The 27,378-nt window shown below is 35.0% G+C and overlaps 1 protein-coding gene across 2 annotated transcripts in view; it reads left to right on the top strand.

Moving 5' to 3' along the window:
* Positions 1-27,378, top strand: part of Myd88 (myeloid differentiation primary response protein MyD88) — a 159,504-nt gene that overhangs the window by 52,447 nt on the left and 79,679 nt on the right. For both annotated transcript variants that reach the window (XM_073992675.1, XM_073992676.1), the window contains exon 2: positions 9,010-9,458. In XM_073992675.1, the coding sequence (XP_073848776.1) occupies positions 9,044-9,458 (415 nt within the window). In that variant the 5' untranslated portion in view covers positions 9,010-9,043. The remainder of the gene's footprint in view (positions 1-9,009; positions 9,459-27,378) is intronic.

The raw sequence follows: 27,378 nt of genomic DNA, 5'->3' as shown, positions 1-27,378 counted from the left end.
TGTGTGAAGACATAAGTGCCGATATCACCCCAACACAACTTTGGAATACTGTGAACAAATTCAGAGGAAGAGGCTCAAATAAACAAAAAAACAATGCCCGAAGAATGCTTGGATACATTTTATGATATATTATCCGGACCCATAGGACCTGTCAATGCTCCTCCTACAGTGGATAATTTTCCACGAGACTGCGATTTTATCATGGATGAATTAAATGCAGCTATAGATGCTTCCAATGATTCAAGTTCGGGCCTTGACGGCATTCGCACGGTCACATGAAAACATTCAACAGTGAGGTAAGGCATAAAATATTAGCTTTATACAACCATGTATGGCGTTCTGGAGACATCCCGAGCTCATGGATGGAGTACAAAATATGTCCAATACATAAAAAGGGTAAACTGCCTGAAGACCCTTATTCATATAGATCCATTGCTATGATATCATGTTGGAGAAAGATATTCGAAAGAATGATCTTTAGAAGAATTAACCATCAACTGGAATCGTATGACTCTCTATATAATGCGCAATCTGGATTTCGAAAGAAAAGATCTACACGAGACAATGTAACCTGCATATGGTCTGCAGCACACCTAGCCAAGAGAGAAGGCAAATTTCTAGTGGCAACTTTTCGTTGTTGGCGTTTTTTATTGTTGGACTGCAGAATTTTACATCTTTGTGTTTATTTCAGCTTTAGTCCATATTTTGTTGTATTCAAGTATTTGAATATTTTCTTGTATTCAAGTATTTTCTTGATATTAAAAGTGCTTTTGAAAACGTCAATGTGGACATTCTAATCCGAAAATATAAACGACTTGGTGTAAGTGAACATGTATGTTCAATCGTACATAGTCTCTTTCAATTCAAAGAACTTGTCTTCGATTCGGAAAACTACGTTACTCGAAGGTCCTTTGCAACGTCTATATCAATGATATCTTTAATGACCAGCATGTAGAAATTTTGGGATATGCAGATGACTTAGTCATATTTTGTGCAGATGACGATTTAAATACAGCAAAACAAAAAGTTCAAAATGCCCTAAACACCATTGTTACTCGTTTGGACGAAATACAATTGGAACTTTCCCCTCAGAAATCAAAAGGTATGATTTCCAAACCATCTTATTGTCGCGCCATTCACGTCCAACCGGATCTGTACATCAAGGGTGAGAGTATAGAATTTGTAAACAATTTCAACTTTTTTGGGTTTTATACTGGACTCTAAACTAAGTCTTGTGCTGCATCTGGACCACATTCATAAAACCACATTCCAATTTATTAATATTATCCGGGCGTTATGTGGAGTTTCCTGGGGAGGCAACCCACAACAACATATTCGGCTATATATTGGCGTAGTTACGCACAAAATTGAATATATGGGTCATCTCCTACTTGACTGTCCACTAAGTAAAATTCTCAAAATACAAAGGATTCAGTTCCGAGCATTGAGAACCTCTCTCGGAGCCATGATTTCCACACACACTCAATCGCTAGAAATGGAAGCAAACGTCATGCCATTACCGGAAAGATTTAAATTCTTGGCAAACAACTATATTAACAACATCTTAGCCGATTGCAGAAACCCAGCCAACAAGTTTATTTTAAAGTACAACGAAATGTTTTATGACAGACCTACTCTCTTCTAAATGTACGAATATAAAAGAACAACAACGAACTTAATAAAACTACAAAAGTATTGAATACCATTTTCCACTGAATGCTAACCTGCTAGCTCCCAAAACGACATATTTAAACGTTTGTAAAAGCCAGTCATCGGCAGCCTACATCATCAACTTATACAACACAACGGTGGAAGCAGAATTCAGTGATTACATAAGAGTCTTCACCGATGGCTCAAAAACACATGACAAGACACATGACATGTGCTATATGGATGCCTTCTTTAGACATTGAAGCCTCCTTCTCACTTGATAACTCGTGTACTATATACCCCGCTGAAGCGCATGCCATTCATGAAGCTCTAATGCTGATAAGAACCTGTGAAACTGGAAAATACCTCATCATTACAGACAGCAAGTCAGTCCTTATGGCCATCAGTTCCCAAAACAGTAAAAACACCCATCACTCTATTTACAAAATAAATCATGAGGTGTATGAAATGTCAAGGGAGGCCTTCTCCGTGCACTTTCTATGGGTGCCAAGCCTTTGTGGCATTGATGGAAACGAGTACGTGGACTCTCTTGCCACCAATCACAGCCCTAATGATTCTTACCCAGAAATATGTCCATCGGACTTAAAACGGCAAGATAGATCCGCTGCCATTATATCATGGCAAGAAAAATGGAATAATAGTGTATTTATTTATTTATTCAAATCCGTTCTAGTAATACCAGGCCTACAAGACCATATAAATTATCTGCGGATTTCTTATTGAATGTGAAAACGTAAAACTTGCATATAGGAACGTAGGTTTTCCAGACTTAATAATATTGTAAAAGGTTAAGAGGATACTTAGAGATACAAAGTCAGCAAAAGAACACCCCAGAAAACGTTTCACGTACACAGAAACTCACCCGAAGAGACATATATAGATTGGAAGCATATATCCTTCTTAGCAAAGACCAAATTCTTCCAGATAAAGCATCAATATGTTGTTTAAATGATAGTTCATTGTCAACTACAACACCTAAAATTTTGTGGTGCGTAACAAAATCGATATAGTTATTATGCAAACATATGTTCATATCAGGAGCTGCGTTCTTAGTCCTACCAAAGTTCTAGAAGAATTTATAGTATGATGGTTGGAGGTTGCCCAAAACAAAAATTGCTGAAGACATTCATTTATAGAGTTTTCGAACGATAGCAAATGACCTGTAAAAATCATAGGCAAATTGAAATGTCCTGCAAAACTCAAAATCTATGGCATCACGCAGGTTATTAACATAAAGAATGAACAACAATGGTCCCAAAACAGAACCTTGAGGTATACCTATGAAGCGAAACGGTGTCGGACTGACAGCCGTTAGCAACAACAAACTTACATCTGTTTCTTATGTATGAGTAAATAAGCTTGCAGGCGGTGAAAGAAAAGTTAAATTGTCTCTTAGTTTTGTAATCATATGAAAAAAGTTTATAGAATTGAAAGCTTTCGATAGATCAAGAGATACTAAAACACTTAACTTTCCTTCATTTATATTCTGACGAATGAAATCAGTGGCTTTCAAGAGCAAATGTGCTGTGTTGTGTCCCTGACGGAACGCATACTGGGTATCTGAAATCAAATTAGATGTGTATTCCAAAATCTGATCTTTCAAAATGACTTCCACAACTTTTGAAATAGCTGGGAGGATAGATATCGGGCGTAGGTCATCAGGACTACGAACATGTTTTGTTTTTGGAATAGGAACCACTCGGGCATTTTTCCAAGCTAACGGAAAAGTTGAAGATGTTAAAATATAGTTCACCAAATGCAAAATATATTCTGAAATATAGGGGTAGACAAGTTTTAGGAAGTGTAAAGGAATTTCATCAACACCCACTGACTTAGATTTAATTTTAGTTATAGCATCAAAAATCTCCACTACAAAAACACATCTAAATGAAAAAGAGGAAGTATTGTCACTGAATTGGGTAAGATGCAAATCATTATTTGATGTTAGATTGCCTTGCGCAGAAAAAGTATTTATGTCATTTACATCGATATCAAACTCAGGGTTGTCATGCTGTACACATCCCGAGTTTTTGAGTTGTCTCCACATATCAACAGAACTCATGCTACCAAAAAGCTTTGAAAAATATCTACGTTTCGCCCTGCGAATAACCGTCCTTGCTTTGTTACGATACCTACAGTACTTTAACCAATTGTCCTGAGTCCGAATAGACTGGAAAGCTGAATATGCCAGATCTCTTACTGACCTTGCAAACGTTACATCACTTGCTTCAAACCAATACCACTATCAAAACAAACATAAAGGGTACAACAAATGCAAACAAATACAACATATAGCAAACTAAGCGATAATTGCATGATTATGGCAAAACAAGTGGAAACAAAAGCACATCAATAACATGTAAGGTTAGGTTAGGTTAGGTTAAAGGACGCGCAGCTGTCGTGTTGGACAGCCACTCCACTCGGAGACCTTATGGTCCATTGTGTTCATCCTATAGTAAGGGTAGGAGAAAAGAAAAGAAATAATAGCATAGGAGGTATCGAGTTTAGAAGTAAGAAAAAGGAATAATTAAGTAAATTAGAAGATAGTTGAGAATGATTAAGTAAGTGCTACGGATTGAGAAATTATTTGTAAAGAGAGAGAGAGCGAGTAAGGAGGTTTGCCGTATTAAGATGCTGTAGTTTGTTCGTGTTGAAGCCACTTCAGACCCTTGGCGAGAAGAAGCAGTGTTGTCGGCTCGGCTTGGCAGAATGTTGTCAGAGATGATAACGTATGTTCACCCATTGTTTGAATTCTCCTGGTCCTGAGCATTGGACAACGGCATAATAAGTGCTCAATCGTCTCTGTTTCTTCTTCGTCTTCGCATAATTTGCAGTAGTCCGTGGGGTCATCTCTATCCCATTTGCAGGTCATTGATCTTATCCTGCAGTGTCCCGTGATAACTCCAATCATTAGTTTTAGGTCGGGTTTTCTCATAGAGAGTAGGGAAGTGGTCTTCCGTTTGGAGAGGTTGGGCCAGATTGCCTTTGATACCTTGCAGCCAGGTTTGTTATTCCAAATCTGACCAGCCTTCTCCCTGTATGTTTGTTCTAGGAGCCGCATGAAGTGACACAGGGGTGGCCTGATTGAGTTATCGATTTCGATGTCGTTTGACTCAGATCCGCGACGTGCCAGTTCATCCGCCTTTTCATTTCCCTCGATGTCGCAATGCCCCGGGACCCAGCACAAGGTAACGATTGATCGTAGGGCCTCCAAAGCTTTCCTGCAGTGCAAGACCGCAGCAGATTTGATTGAATGGGATCTAAGTGATTTTAGGGCCGCTTGGCTATCCACATAGATAGTCACCGGTCCGGCTATATCCCCTTCCATGTTTTTAATCAATTCTGCTGCTTTCGTGACCGCAAAGATTTCGGCTTGGAAGACGCTACAATTTTCGCTTAGCTTGTACGAGATCCGTAAGTTGAGGGTATCGCTGTAGACGCCCGCTCCTGTTCCCTTTTCCATCTTGGATCCGTCGGTATAAATCTCTATACCGGGTAGAGGTAGGGAGTTGTGGGTCCAGGCTTCTCTGTCAGGTATCCAAACTTCAATGTCGTCGAAGTGTAATTGTGGTGATATACAGTCACTGATTACCTCCAAACCCACTGATAGTCCAGATTGTCGTAAGGTAGCAGCATGGCCGTAGTCGAAGTTACGCCATGAATTTAAGTCCTTGAGTCGGAGAGCACTCTTTGCTGCCAACTCCTGCACCACGAGATTCATCGGATGAAGATCCAGTAATACATTGAGAGCAGCCTGTGGAGTGCTTTTCATGGCACCGGTAATTAGGAGAGATGCCGCTCTTTGAACGACATTAATAATAATAATAATCAATAACATGTAAAGTAAGGACTAGAAAGAATAAGAAAATTCTACATGGTAGTTGATGTTTAAATAGAGTAACTGCGTAATAGAACTTTACGTTACAGTACAAATTTTTAATTTAACGGAAATTCAAATAAATTTACTTAAACCTATCAGTTACATTCGTAACATTGTCCCGCTTAAGCCTGTTTCTCCTGACTAGGCACAGTTCTCGTTCCGTAGTGGTGTCAGCCGTTGTAGCTGTACTACGCCTTCAGCTTTGACCTTGGACTTCCGCTCCTCTAGACGACGTTGCTTCCTTCGTGACGTTATTCCTTCTTTCTCGTGGTCACCCTACTTCTAAGTGGCACCTGGTCTTCATCGGACCTGTCCTTCCTTGCATTTCCAGGGGACCTCTCCTAGATCTTTGCTTTGTCTTCCCTCTTGCGTGTTCTTTTCGCTTCCTTACCGACCAATTATCAGCAGCTTCCACCTTCAGCGCACGGACATCTACGGCGATTTCGTCAGATTCTGCACTCGGGCGATGCCTGCTTTTCTTTTCGTTATAGCCCACATTTATCGGTATTTCCACATTGGACCAAGTCATCAACGGTGTTTTATATCCAGGTTGATGTCGAAGACAATCATGAAGTCTACATCAAGTATAACTTCGTCCATTATATCGGCAACTATAAAATCGAAATTTAACGATTTTCTACTCATTCTCGGCCTTTGGTAGGCCTTTCCATTTACTGTTGTAGTCTCGCCTGTGGCCGTCCGCAATTTGACTCCATTTAATGGCAATACCTTCCCTTTTAACAAATCCCTTCTAATAATGGACTTTGTTGCACCAGTATTCAATGTCAAGGTACGTAATACACCATTGATGAAGCCTTTAACCGTTAAGTTGTGATTCTTCTGCTGGACTATGGTTATAGAGATTGTGGGACCATCGTTTTCTTCATCTACTAGCGGTCTTTCGTAATTGGCGAAATTTACTTTATTTGCTTCACCTGATGTCTCTCTTTCCAGATTCTTGGCCACCTGTTGGTCGTAGCTTTTTGAAGGCGGTGAGTTGGATCTGGGCCTTGGTCGTCGCAATCTGCATTCCCGTGCAATGTGTCCAGCTTTCCGACAGTTATAGCAAGCCTTTTTCATTCTGCCAGGCCCTCGTTTCACTTTATCTATTACCTGCATTAGTGCATCCTTCATCAGGTCGACAATGTTCTGGGGATTGTTGTCCTCAATTTCTAGCCTCCGCACGTTGTAAGCTTGAGGTTTCACCATAATCCTCGCGGGCCAGCACAAATGAAACGGTTTCTACAAATGTTCCCATCGGTTTTATCTCTGGATCAGGAATACCACTAGCAAATGATGAAGCAAAATACAATGTAAATATTGCATTTATGAAGTCAACCGTAATACAATACAACAACTAACAAATTCACAGAAACAACATTGTTGTTATTGAAAATTTAATGTCAAAGAAAATATAAAATAATAGGGTCGTTCTAAAAATGTTCTCAGGAAAAATATAAATACACTTTGGAAATCCTCTAAAATAGAACAAATTTGAATCAATATGTAAATATGAAGTATTCAGACAGGTCATTTTTATTACACGTTTAGGATAAAAAAAGTATTTTATGGTAGCAAATTTCAAAATTTCAAATTTCATAAGTAGACCCTATTACATTTTGAAAACCAAATTTACAAAAAAAGGGAAAAAATACAACTGATTGCTTCTACCTTCTATAAATGTGCCTTGTAACAAAAAAAAAAAAAAAGGATAAGTTAAAACTATAAAGTATTGTTTCAATTTTAATGAATTTTGTATGTTAACAATCTGACATAATGACAAAGTGGTAAATATATGTATATTGTGAATGACAATAATTGGGATAAATATGCGTTTTCTCGGCATATGTATTGTCTAGTAGAGCGTTGTCTACGATTAGGGTTCTTAAAACTAAAATACTTTAAACTTAATAACTTAAAAATATTATTATATTTATTAATAAAAAATATGCAAATATGAAAAATCCGATGTCACATAAGTGGGCGCCTTTATCGCTTTGGTTTGTTTATAAATACCCAGCAAACCAATCGTACCGATATCGTAACGAAATCGGAACAAAATTCGGACGTTACGTCCGATATCTGATCCGAAATCGTAACGATATCTTAACGAAAGTTGTATGAAGTGGTTGACATAATTTCGGAACGAAATGTCGGATCGAAATCGGATCGATTTCGATCAGAATTCGCTACGAAATCGGAAGAAAATCCTTGGGAAATTCGGAATTCGAATTTTTTCCTCCGAATTTTCGTACAGATTTCTGAACGATTTCGGAATAATGTCGTATGAAAATCTGAGGTAACTTCCGAACTTTCGTAAAGATTTCTGAACGATTTTGGGATAATTTCGTATGATTATCGAAGGAAAAAATTTTTCTCTAATGCCTCTTTTTATTGATAAATTTGCTTTGTTATGTTTTTTATTGGAAGATTATAATTTCAAAGATATGTAATGATTTTGACTGTTGTTATCATTTTGTACTTATAGTAGAACAATGCAAACTTTGTGTACGAATATGTTGAGTCTATCAGCACTAACTTGAATTATTATATGTTGCATTTATATTTAAAATATTTAAAAAATGTATATGCGAATTTTATAACCAACAATTTTGTTTTTCGACAACAAACTAAAATGTTGCTTGTTAGATATATACAAAAGGTGGTTGTTGTGCGAAGGGAAATTTGTTTCCGACATATCGGAACGAAATCTGAACGAATTCCCCTACGAAAAATCGTATAGAAATCGATACGAAATCTGAACGATTTTGTTTCCGAAATTGTTCCGATATGTCGGACATCCGACATTTGGTTTGCTGCGTACATACATATTTAAACACAAACATACTAATACCTTAAAGCATGATACTCCCGCACGATGGCACGTTTTTCGGCCTTTTGCCCCATTTTATGCACTTTCGCGGTTACCATGTTGTCAGGCTTACATCTTTAAACCGTTCTTCTTCTTCTTTATTTGCCAATCCGTATTCGGACGTTGGCGATCATACAATTACAATTTAGTGTTACCACATTTAACTTAACTAATTGTTAATATTATTATACAATTAAATGACATGTTTTATTCAATTATCAAAAGGCTTCGGTTTCTGGCGGCACTCAGAAGACTTCGTACTTCTTGCAGACCCGTCCATTCTTTAATGTTATTAATCCATGTTGTTTCTTTCCTTCCTCTGGGTCTTTTTCCTTCGAAACCGTTAAGAATTTTAATTTATTCTCGTTGAGAATTTTTAGATCTTTTCATAAAGAAGGAAAATTGTGAAGGTCAAATTTCTTCTATAATATGTATTTTCTCGGGTTTTTGGGTCTGTAAATATCAGACCGTTAAAAATTCGCGAAACAAACAATTAAAAAATGTAACTAAGATCTCAGTAAAAAAACATTCTAAAACATAGAAATAATAAATAATTTAACTTAAGAGGAATTTTCCTTTTTTTCAGTATCCGGCTGATTTGGTTCTGTGCGATCGGTAAAATGGTCATGGATTTAACACTGTCCATTTCAAATATTCATCGAAGTAACATGAGCATAAATAGTGGTTCTGCGGAGTCACCTTTTTCACCAATTGAATGTGATGCAATTAGTTTCCAAGGTGTCCCATTATCGGAACTAAGTAAAAGCTCTAGGAAAAAACTGTCCCGCCTTCTGAATTCAAAAAAAATATTGCGTTCTGAAGAAGGCTATGAACGTGACTGGCGAGGTCTGGCAGTTTTGACAAAACAAAAAAGTTTGTGTGATGAAAACGGTATCAGTGGTGATGACCCAATGAGTAAAGTTATTCAACTTTGGTGTAAAAACAGCCCGAATACTGCTACATTTGCACATTTGGAGACATATTTAGGCATCATTGATCGCTGGGATGTCTGCGATGACATATATGAGGACTTGGGTAGGTATATTTGAAAATTTATAACATATGTTAATCTATAGTGCTACGTTCGGACGATCGTGATTAGCTTTTTATTGTTTGAAACATAGTCTTTTTTTGAGAAACCGGTATTTTTTTTATTTCAATTCATATTTGCCTAGTAGGGCGGGGCGATTTGTATGGAAGGAAAAAAACCTTAATGGGCCCTTCGCGTTTCTGATTCCTGGGATTGAACTGAGCAAAAAAGTCCACTAGACCATAGGTCTACCGCGAAAATCGAGCCTCCCGATTTTGACTAAGTTTTTTATCCACGTTTTTTGGACATTTTAGCATATAACGGCCAAACCATTGAGATTTTCGATCCAATACATACAAAATTGTAGCCAAGACAGTGATTAATAGACATCGGATTTTGCATATTTGCATATTTTTTATTAATAAAGATACGAAAATTCTGATTGGACCAAAATTCGTTTTGAAGAAAACTGAATGCAATGACAGGCTCATATTTTTTATTTTTTTTTGCATATTTGCATATTTTGCATATGCACAAAATATGCAAAAAATATGCAAAATATGCAAAAAATATGCAATATATGCAACTAATTTTTTTGACGAAAATCGTCAAATTAAATTTGGAAAGTCATCAAAAAGTGTTCTAAATTAAGTTTATTGTCGTTAAACGTCGATTTCTTAGCAGATTATTATGTTATTAATTATTATTCCGCCACAGCAATAAATCTGGACTAAAACACTTAGAAAATTTCATATAACCCAGCCTTCTTATTACAACATAAGTTGCTTTCTAATACAAATTTGTTCAAAAACTCAATCAGAAATGTCAAAATGAACGTATCCAAATATGTTGATAGTTTCTGCTCGGCCAAATTGTCTGACAGAATAACAAATGAGCTAGAAATTAAGACTAAGACAATATTGAATATTACATAAAATCTTTCATATTTTACTAAAAACATATAACATATAAAAACATATACAGGGCAATCATGAATATTTCCCTCCGAATTTTCCGCACGGAAAATAATTTTAGAAAGTGAAACTCTTTTAAAATCAATATTTGTTAAAAGTTGAAAGCTACTAGATTCGCTTCATGATGGCATATTCTAGTCGAATCGACAAAAATATTCCCTTTTTGGGTATAAATATGGAAAAAAAATTGTGAATTTTGGGAAAGGAAATATAATATAATTGTTCCACAAACATCCCAGGCGGGACAGGGGAGACTTCTCTCATATCAATGAGTGCACCATATTAGCTCAATGATATGGGACCTACTGTTTATCGCCGAGTCCGAACGGCGTGTCTAAGACACCACGTGTAGAGAAGTTGTACAAGGCTGAAATACTCAGAAAATGTCGCCAACATTACTAAGGGGTATTTTGCCACCGTTGAAAAGTGTTTGATGTTGACTGGCCGGGGAATCGAACCCACGACCTTTAGCGTGCAAGGCGGGTGTGCATACCATTGCACCACGGTGGCACCCACCGGAATTGCACGGAATTTTTATTCATGATTGCACTGATAACTATATTTTAATACCCTAAGGGTATTATGTCTTAGTGAATGAGTTTGCAACATGCAAAAGGAACAAAATAGACCCACAGTTCCTTTTGATTATCTGCATAGATTCGCACTTATCCAGGTATTTTTGAAAACAAAGTACAGGTCACATTATAGACCAATTCGCATAAAAAATTTTTTTTTGGCCCTAGGGCGATCCCTTTTTGTTTGAAAATTAAGATTCCTTGAAATCTTTGCCTTTTAGATGTATAGTGCTTTTGGCAATTTTAATGACAATATTGCGGCGAATATTTTTCTTAATATATTTATTTATATCCCAGACAACAAGACTAACGTGTTATAAAAGGTGTTATATCCTGGTAATCGATAATTTTTTCTAAATGTTGCTGAAAAAATTTTTACAGCAACTCCCCCATTAAACAACTGTCCAAATTCGAAACATTTGTAATAATTAGTTCAAATTATCGAGTACACGGTCAGGTATAAGTTAATTGATTGTATAATTTCTTTTCGACTGTGTTATCAAAATTGTTTGTCTGTAGCAGGAATGACAGAACTATATTTTTTAGCATTCCAAATGCTTTTTAGCAGAAATATGTGAGTGGTTTTGCCATGTTAAAGATAATTCCAAGGGTTTGACTTATTTTACCACTACCACGCTATTGTGTGGTCATGTAATTTTGCACTAATCATTTGGTGTTCTTCACATCAATTTTAAGTACATCCCACTTTAAATAAAACTTGTTGTTTTTAAAATTTGAAAACAACAAAACCCGAGATTAAGCTGAAATTATTTTACAACAATAAAATAATACACATCTCAACACAACTACCAAAAGTGAATCTAAAAATAATGCATTACTTTTCGCCGAGGAGTGAACATTTCCCAATTCTGCATTAAGCGGTTGTATGCTTACAATATACATATAAAATTATGTATTTTTAGTGCATTAAACTAAAACCATGTCATCAATATTAAAGCGGCAGTTAGAGCGTTTTTCCAAAGAAGCTTTTTGACCACAAATATAGGACTAAACACTATAAAATATATTCAAATCAAATATGTGGATATTCAAAAAGTATACTTCTAATTATAGTTATATTCCAGAACCTGGAATCGTAAATGGTACTTTAGTACTGTTTCCCATTTTGCGCTAAAAAACGAACCCTTTTTCCAAAAACTAGAAAAAATTGCGCTTTTATCTAAACAAAAATAGCGATGACTAACTCCAGCTCCTTTGTTTTTCTGGTAGACAATTTTAGCCGATTAGAAACTATTATCATATTTGGACATGTTGATTTTGACATTTCTGATTGAGTTTTTGAAATTTTTTCATTATCTATCTACATTTGTATAGGAAGCAAATTATGTTGTATTAGGAATGCTGGGTTATTTGACATTTTGTCACCTTGTGAAAACGGATTTAAGTCTTGTTAGTCTAGATTTATTGCTTTGGCGGAATATCTGGAGAGCCTCAATAACATAATAATCTGCAAAAAACTATGTTAAACGTCAAACAACTTAACTTAGAATGCTTTTTTGATGATTTTTCAAATTTAATTGACGATTTTTGTCAAAAAAAAAAAACACTTGCATATTTAGCATATTTTTTGCATATTTTGCATATTTTTTGCATATATTTTGCATATTTTTTGCATATATTTTGCATATTTTTTGCATATTTTTTGCATATTTTTGATATGACCCCAAATATCGAAAAATTTACCCTCAAAACGCCTAGATCCAAAATTTGAGTCCAATCGGATAAGAAATAAAAAACATGCTAAAATCCGATGTCTAGTGATCAAGAACTCTCTAATACATCGCAAAAGCATTGGAACGCTCCTTCAGGCAGTTTTGGCCTTGAGAAGGTGCAAACTATTCGGAAAATATCGATAAATGACATTGTGCTACAAAAGTTGACCAGAAAAATATTCAAGCGTCCCAATGCAAAATTTTATCGTGTTGGGATCCATGGACAACGTAAGTGCCTATAGTTCGTTTGGGTCACTGCGTTTAGTTTTTTTATAACGGTAAAAGTAGTGAAAATCTGACTTTCTTTCATCTTTAAATTTAAACGGACATATTTTCTTTTTTCACAACGAATATCTATTTGTCCTTCTTCCTTTTAAAGGGGCGAATAATATCTTTCGAACAAGTTATTATTTTTTAATCGGTTAACAAATGGCTAAGTTATAGTGGCTTAAGTCTGAAAACCCCTACAAAAAACTATATTTATGTGAATTTATGTGAAATAAGATTCAAGATTGTCAGAATGCCGCCCTGAGCAACAGGGTGCCTAACAGGTGCCAACGATTCTTCTAGTAAAGCTGTCGTTGCAGTACTTGCTCGAATGTTACCGTGAGAGCCATCCCAATCACCATCTGATGGGTAGGCCCGACATATTCAGGCAAATCAAGGAGAATATCCACGATCTAGAGGCAGGGTCCAACGATACAGGAGAGAACCCCTAGATCAACAGGAATATCAAGCAGGCGTAAATAACATTCACACGGACGCAGTTGCTAAGGTTATAAGCAAATATAGTGCGAATGAAATCCTCGGGGTACATCCTCCATATATCGCAGCTGAGGAGCGTCAGCTGCCACGTCAGCAGTCGCCTAAATTCCTATTGGGCACGTATCGATAGCACCGTGCAAAACATCTGCCCAGTATGCTTCATGTCCTGCACAACACACAGCATATTTTCAACTGCCCGGCCAAACCTACTCATCTAACTCCAGTTGATCTGTGGTTACAACCCATCGAAACAGCCACTTTCATGGAACTGGAGATAGACCCAGAGCCAGATTGAGAAGAAGAACAAACATACAATAATAAAAACTGTTACAACAACAACGAAACTGCGTGGAAGCCTTATAGTACGAATTTCCGAAACCTTTATCACAAGCCTACACTCAATAGGAACCATCATTCATAAGCCGTTTCTCCTTGGCGTCATTAGTAAAAAGCAAAATAGGTTGTCTACACAAACTTTACATGCTGAGGACTTCAAAACATTATTTGATCGAAGAAGAAATGTATTAAATATACTCTTTTTGCTCAGTCCTAACATAAAAGGTTTATGGAAACTGGTTGAAACTTGGCTCAAAATACACCATTTATGGTATGACAATCCCTATATGTTGTTTTTGAAAACCATCTAGAGTTTTAAATAACACCTCTAGTAACTAAATGTTTTGTCTACAAAATTAATAGAAGTGGTCAATAAGTGCTCCATTTATAGAAAAATTGAGGCAAGGACCATTTTTTGGACCACTATAGGACATTTGTTTTCATACAGTTTTCAAATCTATTGGATTCATAATTATAAACTTATATATTAGCAATTTTGGTAAAAACTGATCTAAAACCATTTTTTGTCGAAATTTAAGAGCTAATGCACTCCCTGAACCACCCCATAGGTGTTGACAGTGGTTTCAAGCCACAGGGATAAAAATATTTTTGTTGTTCATTTTCTTAGCACTCGTATTCGTTTTAAGAATTTGTTCAAGCTGGCGTAAACAGTAAACAATTTTAAAAAATTAAAATATCTTTTAAAGTATTAACATTTGAGGTGTCGACAATGGTAAACAAATACATAATAAATCAATATAGAGAAGAATATGTGGCGCCAGTTTCGTCCCCGAATTTATGTGAAATAAGATTCTAGCTTGTCAGAATGCCGCCCAGAGAACAGCAACAGGGTGCCTCCTCAAGTCTGCAGTGGACCATTTACATGAGGAGGCAAAGATTCTTCTAGTAAAGCTGTCGTTGCAGTACTTGCTCGGATGTTACCGTGAGAGCCATCCCAATCACCATCTGGTTGGCAGGCGCGACACATTAAGGCAAATCAAGGAGAATATCCACGATCTAGAGGCACTGTGTTTACCGTTTCCATAGTTTGTGTGGACATAACTCCGTAAAATTACTTTTTCGAAATTCATGTTTGGCAATAGGCCTGTTCGATCCTTCGCAAGTAAAAAGTATTTGCAAGTTCTTGCAAGTACTTGAAATAACTTCTCATTTCTCTTTTATTGAACAAGTTTTTAATCCAGCAGCATTTTGTAAAAGTTTGTACAAATTTGTACTAAGACTAGCGCTTAATACAATAACGGTGGAATACTTTTCACAAATCCTTTTAGTATGTTGCCTCTATCTTATTGCATTTCAAACGTTCCCTCTGCAACAGCTATGAATAAATTTCCATACAAATATGTCAGAAAATATAATTCTATGCAATTTTTCACAATCATGCGTCAGTCCCAATTAATGAAAAAAATCAAGGTATTAAGTTTACCATAAGAAAATCAATTAATTAGCTGGTCGATATGACCTACGTTGTAGCATGTGATTGATAGATCGCATCAGATATTACTTAAAGCAAACAAATTGCTCTACGTTGTCAATGTGAGAAGTATTAGAGCCACATTATGTGCAAACATTTTGTTTATTCAGTTGATATGTACAGAGTAGCTGTTTTCAGCTCAACTAACATTTATTTAATTAATGGAAACAGTAAACATAGAACTAAAGCTATTTAAAGTGTAAAATAAATAGGCCTTTAATTAATAAATTCTTATAGTATTTCAAACAAAGTTGTATTTTAATAGGGATTTTTTACTATGTGTAGTTCTTGTCATATACGTTGTTCCCGCACGCAGATAAAAAAACATGATTGATCCAGTAATATCCGAAGAACGAAATATGTATTGTAAAGATATTTCTAGATTCCGTATGTAGTATTGTGACTCCAACAATCGTTTTTGTTAATTACAACAATTGTTTTTGTCATGTCAGCTATGCTCACCCATATACGTTAACGGATGTACAACAAGAACATATTCTCTCTTCATTCTCATCTGCTGCTGTTTAGCAAAGGAAAGACACTCTTAGAGAGGCCATGGCACAAAATATTTGAGCGCCAATGGTCATATCCAACAATAGTTTTTGTCTGCTGGGCAATATTATTCTCTTTTCTTCGACTTGTTTTTATTTGTTTCTTCTTTCTTATTCTTCTTTGTGTTTTGATAGTTGAATTACACACCACAATTTGAGAAGTGTTTTTGGTCGTAATTTGTGTCTTCTTTTCATATTTGTTATGGTTTTATGCCGGCTTGTTCTGAGACACACTTCATCTCTCACTTCACGCCTCAAGCATTTTGTTCACCCCATTTACGCTTATTTTTCGAGTATTTTGTGGACGGACTAGGGTGCACCACATCTACCTCAAAGGTCAGAAACGGCATCAAGAAACTAATAAATTATCAGAATGTTCGCGGATTTTTGTAAAGCATTTAATAGAGTGAATCACATGCTCCTTTTATATTAACTTTTTTGGTAATGGCTTATTGTCATGAATTTCTTCCTACTTTTGTAACAGATCCCAGTTAGTTCTGTTTGAAAGTTATCAATCAAAGTTGATTAGTGTCCCCTAGTCACCTAGGACCTGTTTTATTTTTATTATTTGTTAATGATTTATGTACACAGAAAAAACAAAAGTATGCATTTTTTACTAATTCCATTCATAATTTTTTTGGTCCATAATTTAAACGCGCCTCTTTTAAAGTGAATGGACAAATTTTTGTATTCATATATACAATACTATTTTTGCAAAAGTATGAATGCTTTCCTAAAATACAAAAATAAATTTTCTAGTTTCCTCTACATTCACCATTATTTTTTTTTTTTTTGCAATAACCGGTTTTTTTGCTTTGCCTTTAAATATGTTGTGGTTTAGCTTCTACTGTTTTTGTCTTTCCTCCCCTCCATTTATTTACGCACATGGACTTCGTGTCAACAAAGCACAACAGCCCAGCAAACACAACGTCGGAGTGCGACGCGTCTGCTCAAAGTCGGAAGTTTTTTCCGACGCATCTGACTGACTTCGGTCCGAACTCTGTCCGGTTAGTCTGACGAACTTTTTTCCCTCTCTCTCTCTCTCTCTGAAGGGATTTTTTCTATTTTCTCTTGTGCTGCTTTGGCAAAATTCATTATAAATAAGCAGCGAGAAAAGAATTGTACATGTTTTGCTCTTGCACATTGTGGACAAATTGTAAATGTGTAATTGTTGATGTGCCGACGTTAATAAAATACGAACGAAAAAATGATTGCTCCGGTTTCAATTTCTGTATCGGAGAACAAATTTGGTTTATGTTTGTTATGCGTGTTGATGCATGATAGTGTTTAAAGATCATTCATAGTGAAAGTAAAGATTTTCTTCGTCAAACTTCAACACTTCCGTGGAAAGTCATATGTTTTATATATGTATATATTGCTAAAGTTAAGTTTCTTAGTACTTTTATATAGTAATAACAATTGCTTTACATATTTCACAGATACTGTATAGATTTCGTTTGTTGTCGGAAAACACTCACTATATCAATAGCATTATTTCACATTGTTCTGATCTACAAGATACATAATTCATTAAGAAAAATCAAGTAGAAGAGAAACGTTTAAAGAACAATAATTACAAAATTAAAAAAAAATACTAATTTCAAAACAAAATAATAAAACTAATTTCAAAATAAATTATTTATTTATTATTAACAATGTAGTAAATACATACAGTCAACCAAAAAAGTCTACATACACCCTATTAATCTCGAGTTTTAAGGGTAAGGAAGCATTTTATGAAAATCCAAGTACATAGTTCTATTTCATATCCCTAATAAAGAATATTACATACAACAAACATATATTCCATAATACGAATAACGGTAAATTCTATAAAAATTAAAAAAATAATAGGGAAAAAGTGTACATACACCCAATGAAATATTAAGATTACCGTAAAATTTATGGAATAAACAATACAAATTTTACATTTTATTGCTTTATCGAATGTCTCTGGTTGTCCATCATATCTTTTAGGCAAAATAGGAACTTTGGGTATAGCTGCGTATAGCTCCTTAAGGCGGACCCTCGCAGATTTCTTTGAGTTTTTCAGTCTGGTAGTTTATGAAACCCCAGGAAATACAGTGGGACTAATTATTTTGAGATCCTAGAGCGTTCTTATGGATAATATATGCTCCTGAGCTTCGCTAAATATGCCATTTCCTGAGTTTTTCATAATTTTTATAGTTTTCACAGCGTTCCAAGGGACAATTTATAAGCAAGAACCTTGGAATTACCTTGTAATAAATTTTTGGACCTTAACTCAATCAGAAATGTACAACATTATTCTACAAACCCGCTCCTAAAGTTACCAAAGCATCAAAGTAAAAGCACCACCAAAGAATGCATGAAATTTGTATGAAATTTACACTGTTAACTAGTATGCTCTCGTATTATGATCGTTAGGGTCACATGAAGCGCTATAAATGTCGGATACTTTTACATTGCTGATTCAATGGATGTTCGAGGTATTACAAGGTAATTCGAAGGCTTCTGCATGTAATTTGCTTCTTGGAATGTTGTGAAAACTATAAAATTTATGAGAAAGCTCAAAAATTCGTATATTTAACGAAGCTCAGGAGCATATATTATCCACAGGAAAAACTTCATAGCGCTCTTGGATCCCGAAAATTATTAGTCCCACTGTATTTTCTTGGGTTTCATAAACTGCTAGACTGAAAAACTCAAAGAAATATGCAAGGGTCCGCATTAACGAGCTATACGCGAAGTCTGACATTAAATAACAGCAATTAATTCACAAATATGTTCCTATTTTGTCTAAAATATGTCATAGACAACCTGAGACATTCGATAAAGCAATAAAATGTAAAATTTGTATTGCTTATTCCACAAATTTTACGGTAATCTTAATATTTCATTGGGTGTATGTACACTTTTTCCCTATTATTTTTTTAATTTTTATAGAATTTACTGTTATTCGTATTATGGAATATACAGTCAGGGACAAAAGTTTACATACACCCCCTAAATCTCGGGTATTAGGGTTAGTAGTGATTTTTATGAAATTCCAAATATGCAGTTTTATTTCTTCTCTCTAATAAACAATATTTAATAGAACAAAAGTATATTCCATAATGCAAATAACGGTAAATTTTACAAAAACCTAAAAATGATGGGGACAAAAGTTTACATACACCCCAAGGAAATGTGGGTATTACCGTGCAATTTATGGAATTAACAGCAAAATTTATACATTTTATTGTTTTGGCGAATGCCTCTGGGTGTCTGAGATATATTTTAGAGAAAAGAAAAGAATGTATCGGACTATATTACAAGGCAATTAAAGGCCTTCTGTATGTAATTTGCGCCAAGAATTCCGTGGAATCTATTCACTTCCTGAGAAATCTGAAGAAAAACGTGCATTTATCGACGTTCGGGAAGGTATATTGTGCACAAGAACAACTTCAAAGCTTTCTCGGGCCTCAAGACTTGCAATCTGACACTAATTTTGTTCTTATTTTAAAGTGCAATACCTAAAAACGCAAAGAATTGAGCAAGGGTAAGCTTTAACAAGCTATACAAGAAGTTTGATCTTAAATAACGGCATTTGACCCCCAAAAATTCTTTTCTTTTCTCTAAAATATATCTCAGACACCTAGAGGCATTCTCCAAAACAATAAAATGCATAAATTTTGCTGTTAATTCCATAAATTGCACGGTAAAACCCACATTTCCTTGGGGTGTATGTAAACTTTTGTCCCCATCATTTTTAGGTTTTTGTAAAATTTACGGTTTTTTTTATTATGGAATATACTTTTGTTCTATTAAATATTGTTTATTAATGAGAAGAAATAAAACTGCATATTTGGAATTTCATAAAAATCACTACTAACCCTAATACCCGAGATTTAGGGGGTGTATGTAAACTTTTGTCCCTGACTGTATGTTTGTTGTATGTAATATTGTTTATTAGCGATATGAAATAGAACTATGTACTTGGATTTTCATAAAATGCTTCCTTACCCTTAAAACTCGAGATTTATAGGGTGTATGTAGACTTTTTTTGGTTGACTGTAGTTAGTAAAGCAAGATTTAGCATTGGCTACTGTGGCCATCAGCTAGAGCTTGCAATAGTTAAAGATTACGATACAATTAGTTTAGATTATAAAATTGGATTTTGATATGAAATTATAAATTGCTTCAATGTTGGCAGGTGTCGGTGATTTCAGGATATCCAGTCCTCGGTTGTTAAGATATGTGTGGTAATGATGGGGAAGTTGGTTGCAATTCTGTAAGATGTGCTCTACTGTACAGATACTTCCGCACTTTGGGCAAGTATTGTTAATGTCCTTGTTAATAAGATGTTGATGCGTGGATATAGTATGTCCCATACGTAGTCTGGAGAATAATCTTATCTTCTTTTGTCCACATATGTGAGATAAATGGGCTTGATACATTTAGGATTGACATGATTGTAATGGTTATGTCTAAATAGAGCTAATTTGTTTGCTCTAATATCAAGGAGCTCAGTTTTAATATGAGCTCTCAAATCCATTTTTTCTGTAATTGTGTCATACACTAGAGGCGCTGTACATCCATTCTTAGCCGCTTCATCCGCTTAACCATTTCCTTTAATGCCACCATGCCCAGGCGTCCAATATAATTTAATGTTGTTATTTTCAGATAATACATCTCTAATTGTATTAACTGAAGTCCATTTAATATTTGATAGATTAGAAACTTATTTTATTATTAATGCAGCCTCAGCTGTGAAGATGGATGCAAAGTCTATGACTTTTTTGGTTTTTAAAACGTTGCCTTCAGCATCAACTACGGCATGTGATGATACTGTGTTTGTTTTCGATTCGTCAGTGTATAGGAACTGCCAATCAGAATGTAGAGAAGAAAAATTTAGAAAATGTTGAGAGTGTGTTTCATTTTGAGTTGTACTCTTGCCTAGAGTACTGAGGGATATGTTGCAAGCTTTGTCTGGAAAAGACCAAGTGGGACTTTTTATTTTGTTACAAGACAGCTTATCTTTGAAATTGAGTACGTTGTTTGTAAGAGAGTGATAAATGGCTGATGGTGTTTTAGATTTTCTTTTCGCCTTCATAATTTTTGATACATCAGCGTCGACAAGCGAGGATTTGGAAGACAGAATTTTCGGCAATAACAGATTTATAGACTCTTGGTATCTGTCTTCGAGAGAGGGTAACCCAGATTCTATAAGCAATGTAGTTATGGGTGTCGTTCTGTATGCGTACAAACTTGCTCTGATGCTGTCATGGTATACAGATTTTATTTTTTTTAGTGTTGAATTGGGGCTATTGCCGAATAAATACAAACCGTAGTCGATTTTACTTAAAACCAATGTCATTACTAAGTATATCAGAGTATTTACGTGGACAAAACTTTTTGATGAAAGGTATTTGATGATGTTGGACCTCGGTATTAGATCTTTCTTCAATTTTAGGATGTGTTCATACCACCGATATTTTTTTTTTTTGAAATACAATGCCCAGAATTTTGAGTTTATTGACGTAAGATATACTAGATCCATTTCCCGATATGTCTGTGGGAAAACAATTGTGCTTTCAATAAATGTGAAGAATTGAAGACTTTGAGAAACATATTTTGGCACCGGATGTCTTGGACCATGTGTTGATGTCAGTTATTATGTTGGAGAACAGATTGTTGTAGTGGTATTATCCTTCTTAGAATTTAAAATGTATAAGTCATCGGCGTAAAGACAATGATATATTTTTGGATGTTGGTTGATGATATTACTTATTTGGTTAGAGGTTATTTGGAATAGCATTACAGATAGTGGAGATCCCTGTGGGATCCCGCTTGCAACGAAAATTCCAATTGTCGCAATTGAAGTAGTCCAGAACTAGTTCTAATCCGTACTAGTACAAAGGGGAGGGAACCAATTGACACCTTTTTATCCCCAAGTAAACGAGGAGGCGTCGGTTGCGACTAAATTAACTTAACAAAAACGACGAGTTGTATAAATAGCTCACATTTACATTTTCTTAATAACTTAAATATAAAAGCAGCATCCAATAACAGAAGCAAGTGTTGATGAACTGAACATATTCGTACATATTATTCATATTGTTCTGGTATAATAAAGGAATACGAAGGAAATATGCAAATTGCACCCTCTTCTTCTCTCTACCCGCCAGCAATTCCAATTGTCGCTATTTAAATAGTTCTAAACTAGAGTTAAGGGGTACTAGTACAAAACTGACCCCTAAGTAATGCGAAGGGAACCAATTGACAACTTTTTATCCCCGAGTAAACGACGAGGCGCAAGTTGCGACTATTTACTCTTAAATAAAATCTACCACTTTTTTAATTGTAGTGGTATATGACTGTAAACTTGGAACTAGTACAATACCACCAACAGGTAATGCATAGAGGGTCAATTGGTTACCTCCTATGACATCCCCATGTTAAAGTTTACAGTTGATTGCACTGTGAGGGGTCTGAGGTAGAACTACCCAGCAAAATGTTCGATGCCAAAGATGACATTCAATCATGGGTGCAAGTGATCTAGCATGTCATCTTTTTAGCATCTTCATCGATGAATTTTATATGAGCGTGGACCCCAAAAGATGACGTTCTTTTCTGGATCCTAAGCATGTCATTTTAACCAATGCTTTGGCATGTCATTTCCACCAATGATTTGACATGTCATTTTCACCAATGCTTTGACACGTCATTTTCACCCATGCTTTGACATGTCATTTTAACCAATGCTTTGGCATGTCACTTTCACCAACCCCTTGGCATGAAATTTTCATGTCTTGTTTGGAAAATGGAAATGCTGTATTAAAATATGGTTTTCATGAAAAACAAAACTCTTTATTAATTCAAACGAGTTAATGAAATAGCTACAATTAATTTATCAGTTTAGTTTTTCAAAAGTTTACATCCAAAATTGCAATGTAATCACCACCGCTGCAACGCAAAAGATTACTTCCTCCGTTCTCCGCAACTGATATTCTTTCATCTTACAAAAGGGTTTTTCAATTATCTTCCCATCACCAGTTCAGATTTCAACATGGACTCCAAATGCACTCCTTTAAGTATTTTTATTTCGTAAATTACTTTTATTTTATAATTTTGTTATTTTATAACAACATTTTGGTAATTTATACTCTTTTGTTTAGTGACGGAAATATGTAGGGATCTACAACCCGGCTTGCTTTAGGGATCTCTAAGAACAAAATGTAACGAACGGGGAGGAGAGAATTTTTATGGAAAATACCATTTATGCTTAATTAATTTATTTTTAATTGTTTCTTTCCAAAAGTAGTTTCTTCTTTATTTTCAGATTCTTGTTCCTTTTCGTTTCGGACTTTTTTTCAAATTCCAAGAAGCGAGATTTGATTGATTTCATTCTATGTCAGATTTAGAACAGACAAGGGAACTTTTAAAATAGCAATGTGTGCAGTCCGATTCTATTTTTAGCTCGATGGTTGGGACTTCATATAATACCAATTGTTTAGAAGTTTTAGTTGTTTGATATGCAGGAAATGTGAGACAACATCACGACGACAGTTCTAACAACTTTGGTCTGTTCCAGAAACTGCAAGAATCTACTTGTTTTTACTACGATAACAATTTTTCCTTTATGTTATCGGAAAAAATAGTAAAAATTAGTAGATTTTTGCAGTACTGGAACATACCAAAATGAAAATAAACAGGTGTGTAAATAAAAACACAAACATCATCTCTATTGGATCGATGGAATGGGTACAAATGCTGATGAAAAGATCGGATCTTTCACGACTTCCTTTGCATTGGTTCAAATCCTAATGAAAAGATCGGATCTTTCACGACTTCCTTTGAACCAATGCAAAAGATGACATGAAATCACGTCATCGCAAAGAACCCCTTCCGTCAAATTTTGCTGGGTAGTTACTTTAACCCAGAGAATCGACGAGTTTCCGATGCCGAACTAGTCCATCTTGCAGGCGGGATACCAATATCCATTGTGTATTGCTCAGAAAAGAAATTGTTAATTCTAACTGGAAAATGACGTCCAATTACCAAACATTTATAGATTTCGTTTGTTGTCGGAAAACACTGACTATATCAATAGCATCATTTCGCATATACAATTTTTGAATTTCTTTAATATAAATGCAACATCTAATAACTCAAGCTAGTGCTGATGGACTCAAAATGTATGTACATATGGTTCACATTGTTCTGATTTACAGATACATAACTCGTTAGGAAAAATCAATTAGAAGAGAAACGTTTAAAGAACAATAATCACAAAATTAAATAAAAAAAACTAATTTCAAAATAAAATAAAAACAAGATTTTTATAGAAAAAATAAATTGTTTGTTTTGTTTATTGTTGAAGATTCAATCTCATTTGATTGCTTGAGTAGGAGTATTCCCCTAATAGCTCAACTTCATTTATTACCCTCTATTACAGAGAGTAATGTTTTTCAAAACGAACTGACAGCGTTGCAAAATTTTACTGATCGCTAACAATATCATGATTTCATCCCGGCGAAGGGTATTATTAATTGGCTTCTCAGTTTTTGAAATGATGCCTTTTTAGCGAAAAACAGAACTCTTTAAGTGTCTAGTATTCCCATATCAATGAGAATCAGACTCACTTTTCGGCTTTTCCAAAGAAACACCAAAATCAAAATATTCTGCAACATGTCAGCACGTATCAACTAAGAATTCATCGAATTCTGTGAGTTGAAAAGAACATCAACACAGTTGCCTGTGAGGTTGTTGTTGGAATTTTGTTTTTAACAAAGTTCCCCTGCGCGTGCCTCCGCTGTTTTTTGTTTGTTTTGTGCTTTTTGTTGAAGATTCAATCTCATTTGATTGCATGAGTTGGAGTATTCCCCCAATGGGTCAACTTCATTTATTACCCACTGTTACAGAGAGTAATGTTTTTCAAAACGAACTGACAGTGTTGCAAAATTTTACTGATCGCTGCAAAATTTTACTGATCGCAATATCATGATTTCATCCCGGCGAAGGGAATTATCAATTGGCTTCTCAGTTTTTGAAATTATGCCTTTTCAGCGAAAAACCGAACTCTTTAAGTGTCTAGTATTCCCATATGAATGAGAATCACACTCACTTTTCGGCTTTTCCAAAGAAACACCAAAATCAAAATATTCTGCAACATGTCAGCACGTATCAACTAAGAATTCATCGAATTCTGTGAGTTGAAAAGAACATCAACACAGTTGCCTGTGAGGTTGTTGTTGGAATTTTGTTTTTAACAAAGTTCCATGCGCGTGCATCCGCTGTTTTTGTTTGTTTTGTTTATTGTTGAAGATTCAATCTCATTTGATTGCTTAAGTTGGAGTATTTCCCCAATGGCTCAAGTTCTTTTATTACACTCTATTACACAGAGTAATGTTTTTCAAAACGAACTGACAGTGTTGCAAAATTTCACTGATCGCTACCAATATCATGATTTCATCCCGGCGAAGGGAATTATCAATTGGCTTCTCAGTTTTTGAAATGATGCCTTTTTAGCGAAAAACCGAACTCTTTAAGTGTCTAGTATTCCCATATGAATGAGAATCACACTCACTTTTCGGCTTTTCCAAAAAAATACTGAATACTCCAACTCAAGCGAAAAAATAAATTTATAAAAAATTTAAACACAGTTTTGAATATAAGTAACTTTTTCTTGCTTTGAAGACGATTATTTTGTAATGAATGAATTGGTTCATATTTTGCAAAAGAGAATATACATATATCCCATGTTTATGTTTCATTGAAAAAAGAAACCAGTATTTATTGCTTTATGAATTAGGTTCATATAATGTAAAAATCTGAACATTAGAGACAATTTTTGAACGCTATTCATAAATTGAATGAATTTGTTTTTTTTTTCTGTGTATACAGATAATGTCAAAATTTTGATTAAACAACATTTAAATCTAAAAACATAAACACAAAAACATGTAAACATATGTGCTTTACCAGGAATTCTCAATTGTCAGGGAATTATAACATTGACGGGGCAGTTTTGATGTCCGTAGTATCGTTTATTGATCTCGGTATTTTAATGGATCCAAAATTAAATTTTAATATTCACATTATATCAATGGCGAATAAAGCAAATGGTGTATTAGGTTTTATGAAAAGACGGGCTAAGGAATTTTCAGACCCATATGTCACTAAGCAATTATTTGTTTCTCTTGTTAGATATGTAATATTAGAATATGGATCGGTAATATGGAATCCTCACTATGCAATTTATGTCGATAAAATAGAATCCCTTCAAAAACAGTTTCACTTTTTGCCTTGAGAAGTTTTCATTGGAATAGGACTTTGTTTTTCCCTCATATACGCAATCTAAAGTTGATTCGATTACCAACATTAAAAATCAGACGCATAATGTTGAACACTATTTTTGTTTTAAAGATTATCATTGTACAAATTATTTATCATGTGAACCTGTCGGTAGGATGTGTAATGGTTTCAATTCTTTGTATGATAATATAGACTTTGATATGAACATAATAATAATAATTGTTCCACAAACATCCCAGGCGGGACAGGGGAGACTTCTCTCATATCAATGAGTGCACCATATTAGCTCAATGATATGGGACCTACTGTTTATCGCCGAGTCCGAACGGCGTGTCTAAGACACCACTTGTAGAGAAGTTGTACAAGGCTGAAATACTCAGAAAATGTCGCCAACATTACTGAGGGGTATTTTGCCACCGTTGAAAAGTGTTTGATGTTGACTGGCCGGGGAATCGAACCCACAACCTTTAGCGTGCAAGGCGGGTGTGCATACCATTGCACCACGGTGGCATTAGAAGTCTCAATTACTCCTAGGATGTTTGGTATTGAAAATGGGTTGAAATTGTCGGTATTTTAAAGGTTTTGCCTGATTATGCCATCGTAATGACTGAAATTAGGTATTTTGTATTCGATATGGGTGTACAACATTCCTATAGAGAATTGTGGGTATGCGTATTTCTCACACCGTTTGGGATATTTATATACACTAAGTGAGTGTCGGTAGGCAGATTTCAGAAGATATATTTTTGGTCGTATAAAATACCGTTAAATGTCAAACGAATTGAGATCTTGATCAAATAAAATAAAAATTCAAACATACAATTTACAGTTTCATTCAGTAGTTATAATTTTTTGAAATTTGGAAGTTGCGTGTGGGCAACATTGGGCCATTGTGGTAATAAAGTGGTTACATTAGTGAAAGTCGAAAATGTTGGTAAGTGGTATTCAAATAAATACAAAGGATCATTGGGACATTCGGGCTTGTGAAAAATGTTGTATTTATATTATTATTCGAAGATTGGACTTGAATTAAGAGAAAATTGACAATTTTTTGGTGAATATTCATATTAAATATTAGAAATTTGTAAGATATCAAGCGAATATCTGTTTAAATATCGACGATGATAATTGTTTGTATTGGATTAAGAGTAATATTATCAGGTTTAGAGTCTGCATTCAAAATAGAAAATATTTTCCAAACGCTTCTATTCTGAAAAATGT

The sequence above is a fragment of the Musca autumnalis genome, unplaced genomic scaffold, assembly GCF_047663935.1.
Source record: "Musca autumnalis isolate F117 unplaced genomic scaffold, ASM4766393v1 scaffold_5, whole genome shotgun sequence".
Lineage (NCBI taxonomy): Eukaryota > Metazoa > Arthropoda > Insecta > Diptera > Muscidae > Musca > Musca autumnalis.
Note: the sequence above shows the minus strand (reverse complement) of the source record. Positions and strands in the feature narration are given on the sequence as shown.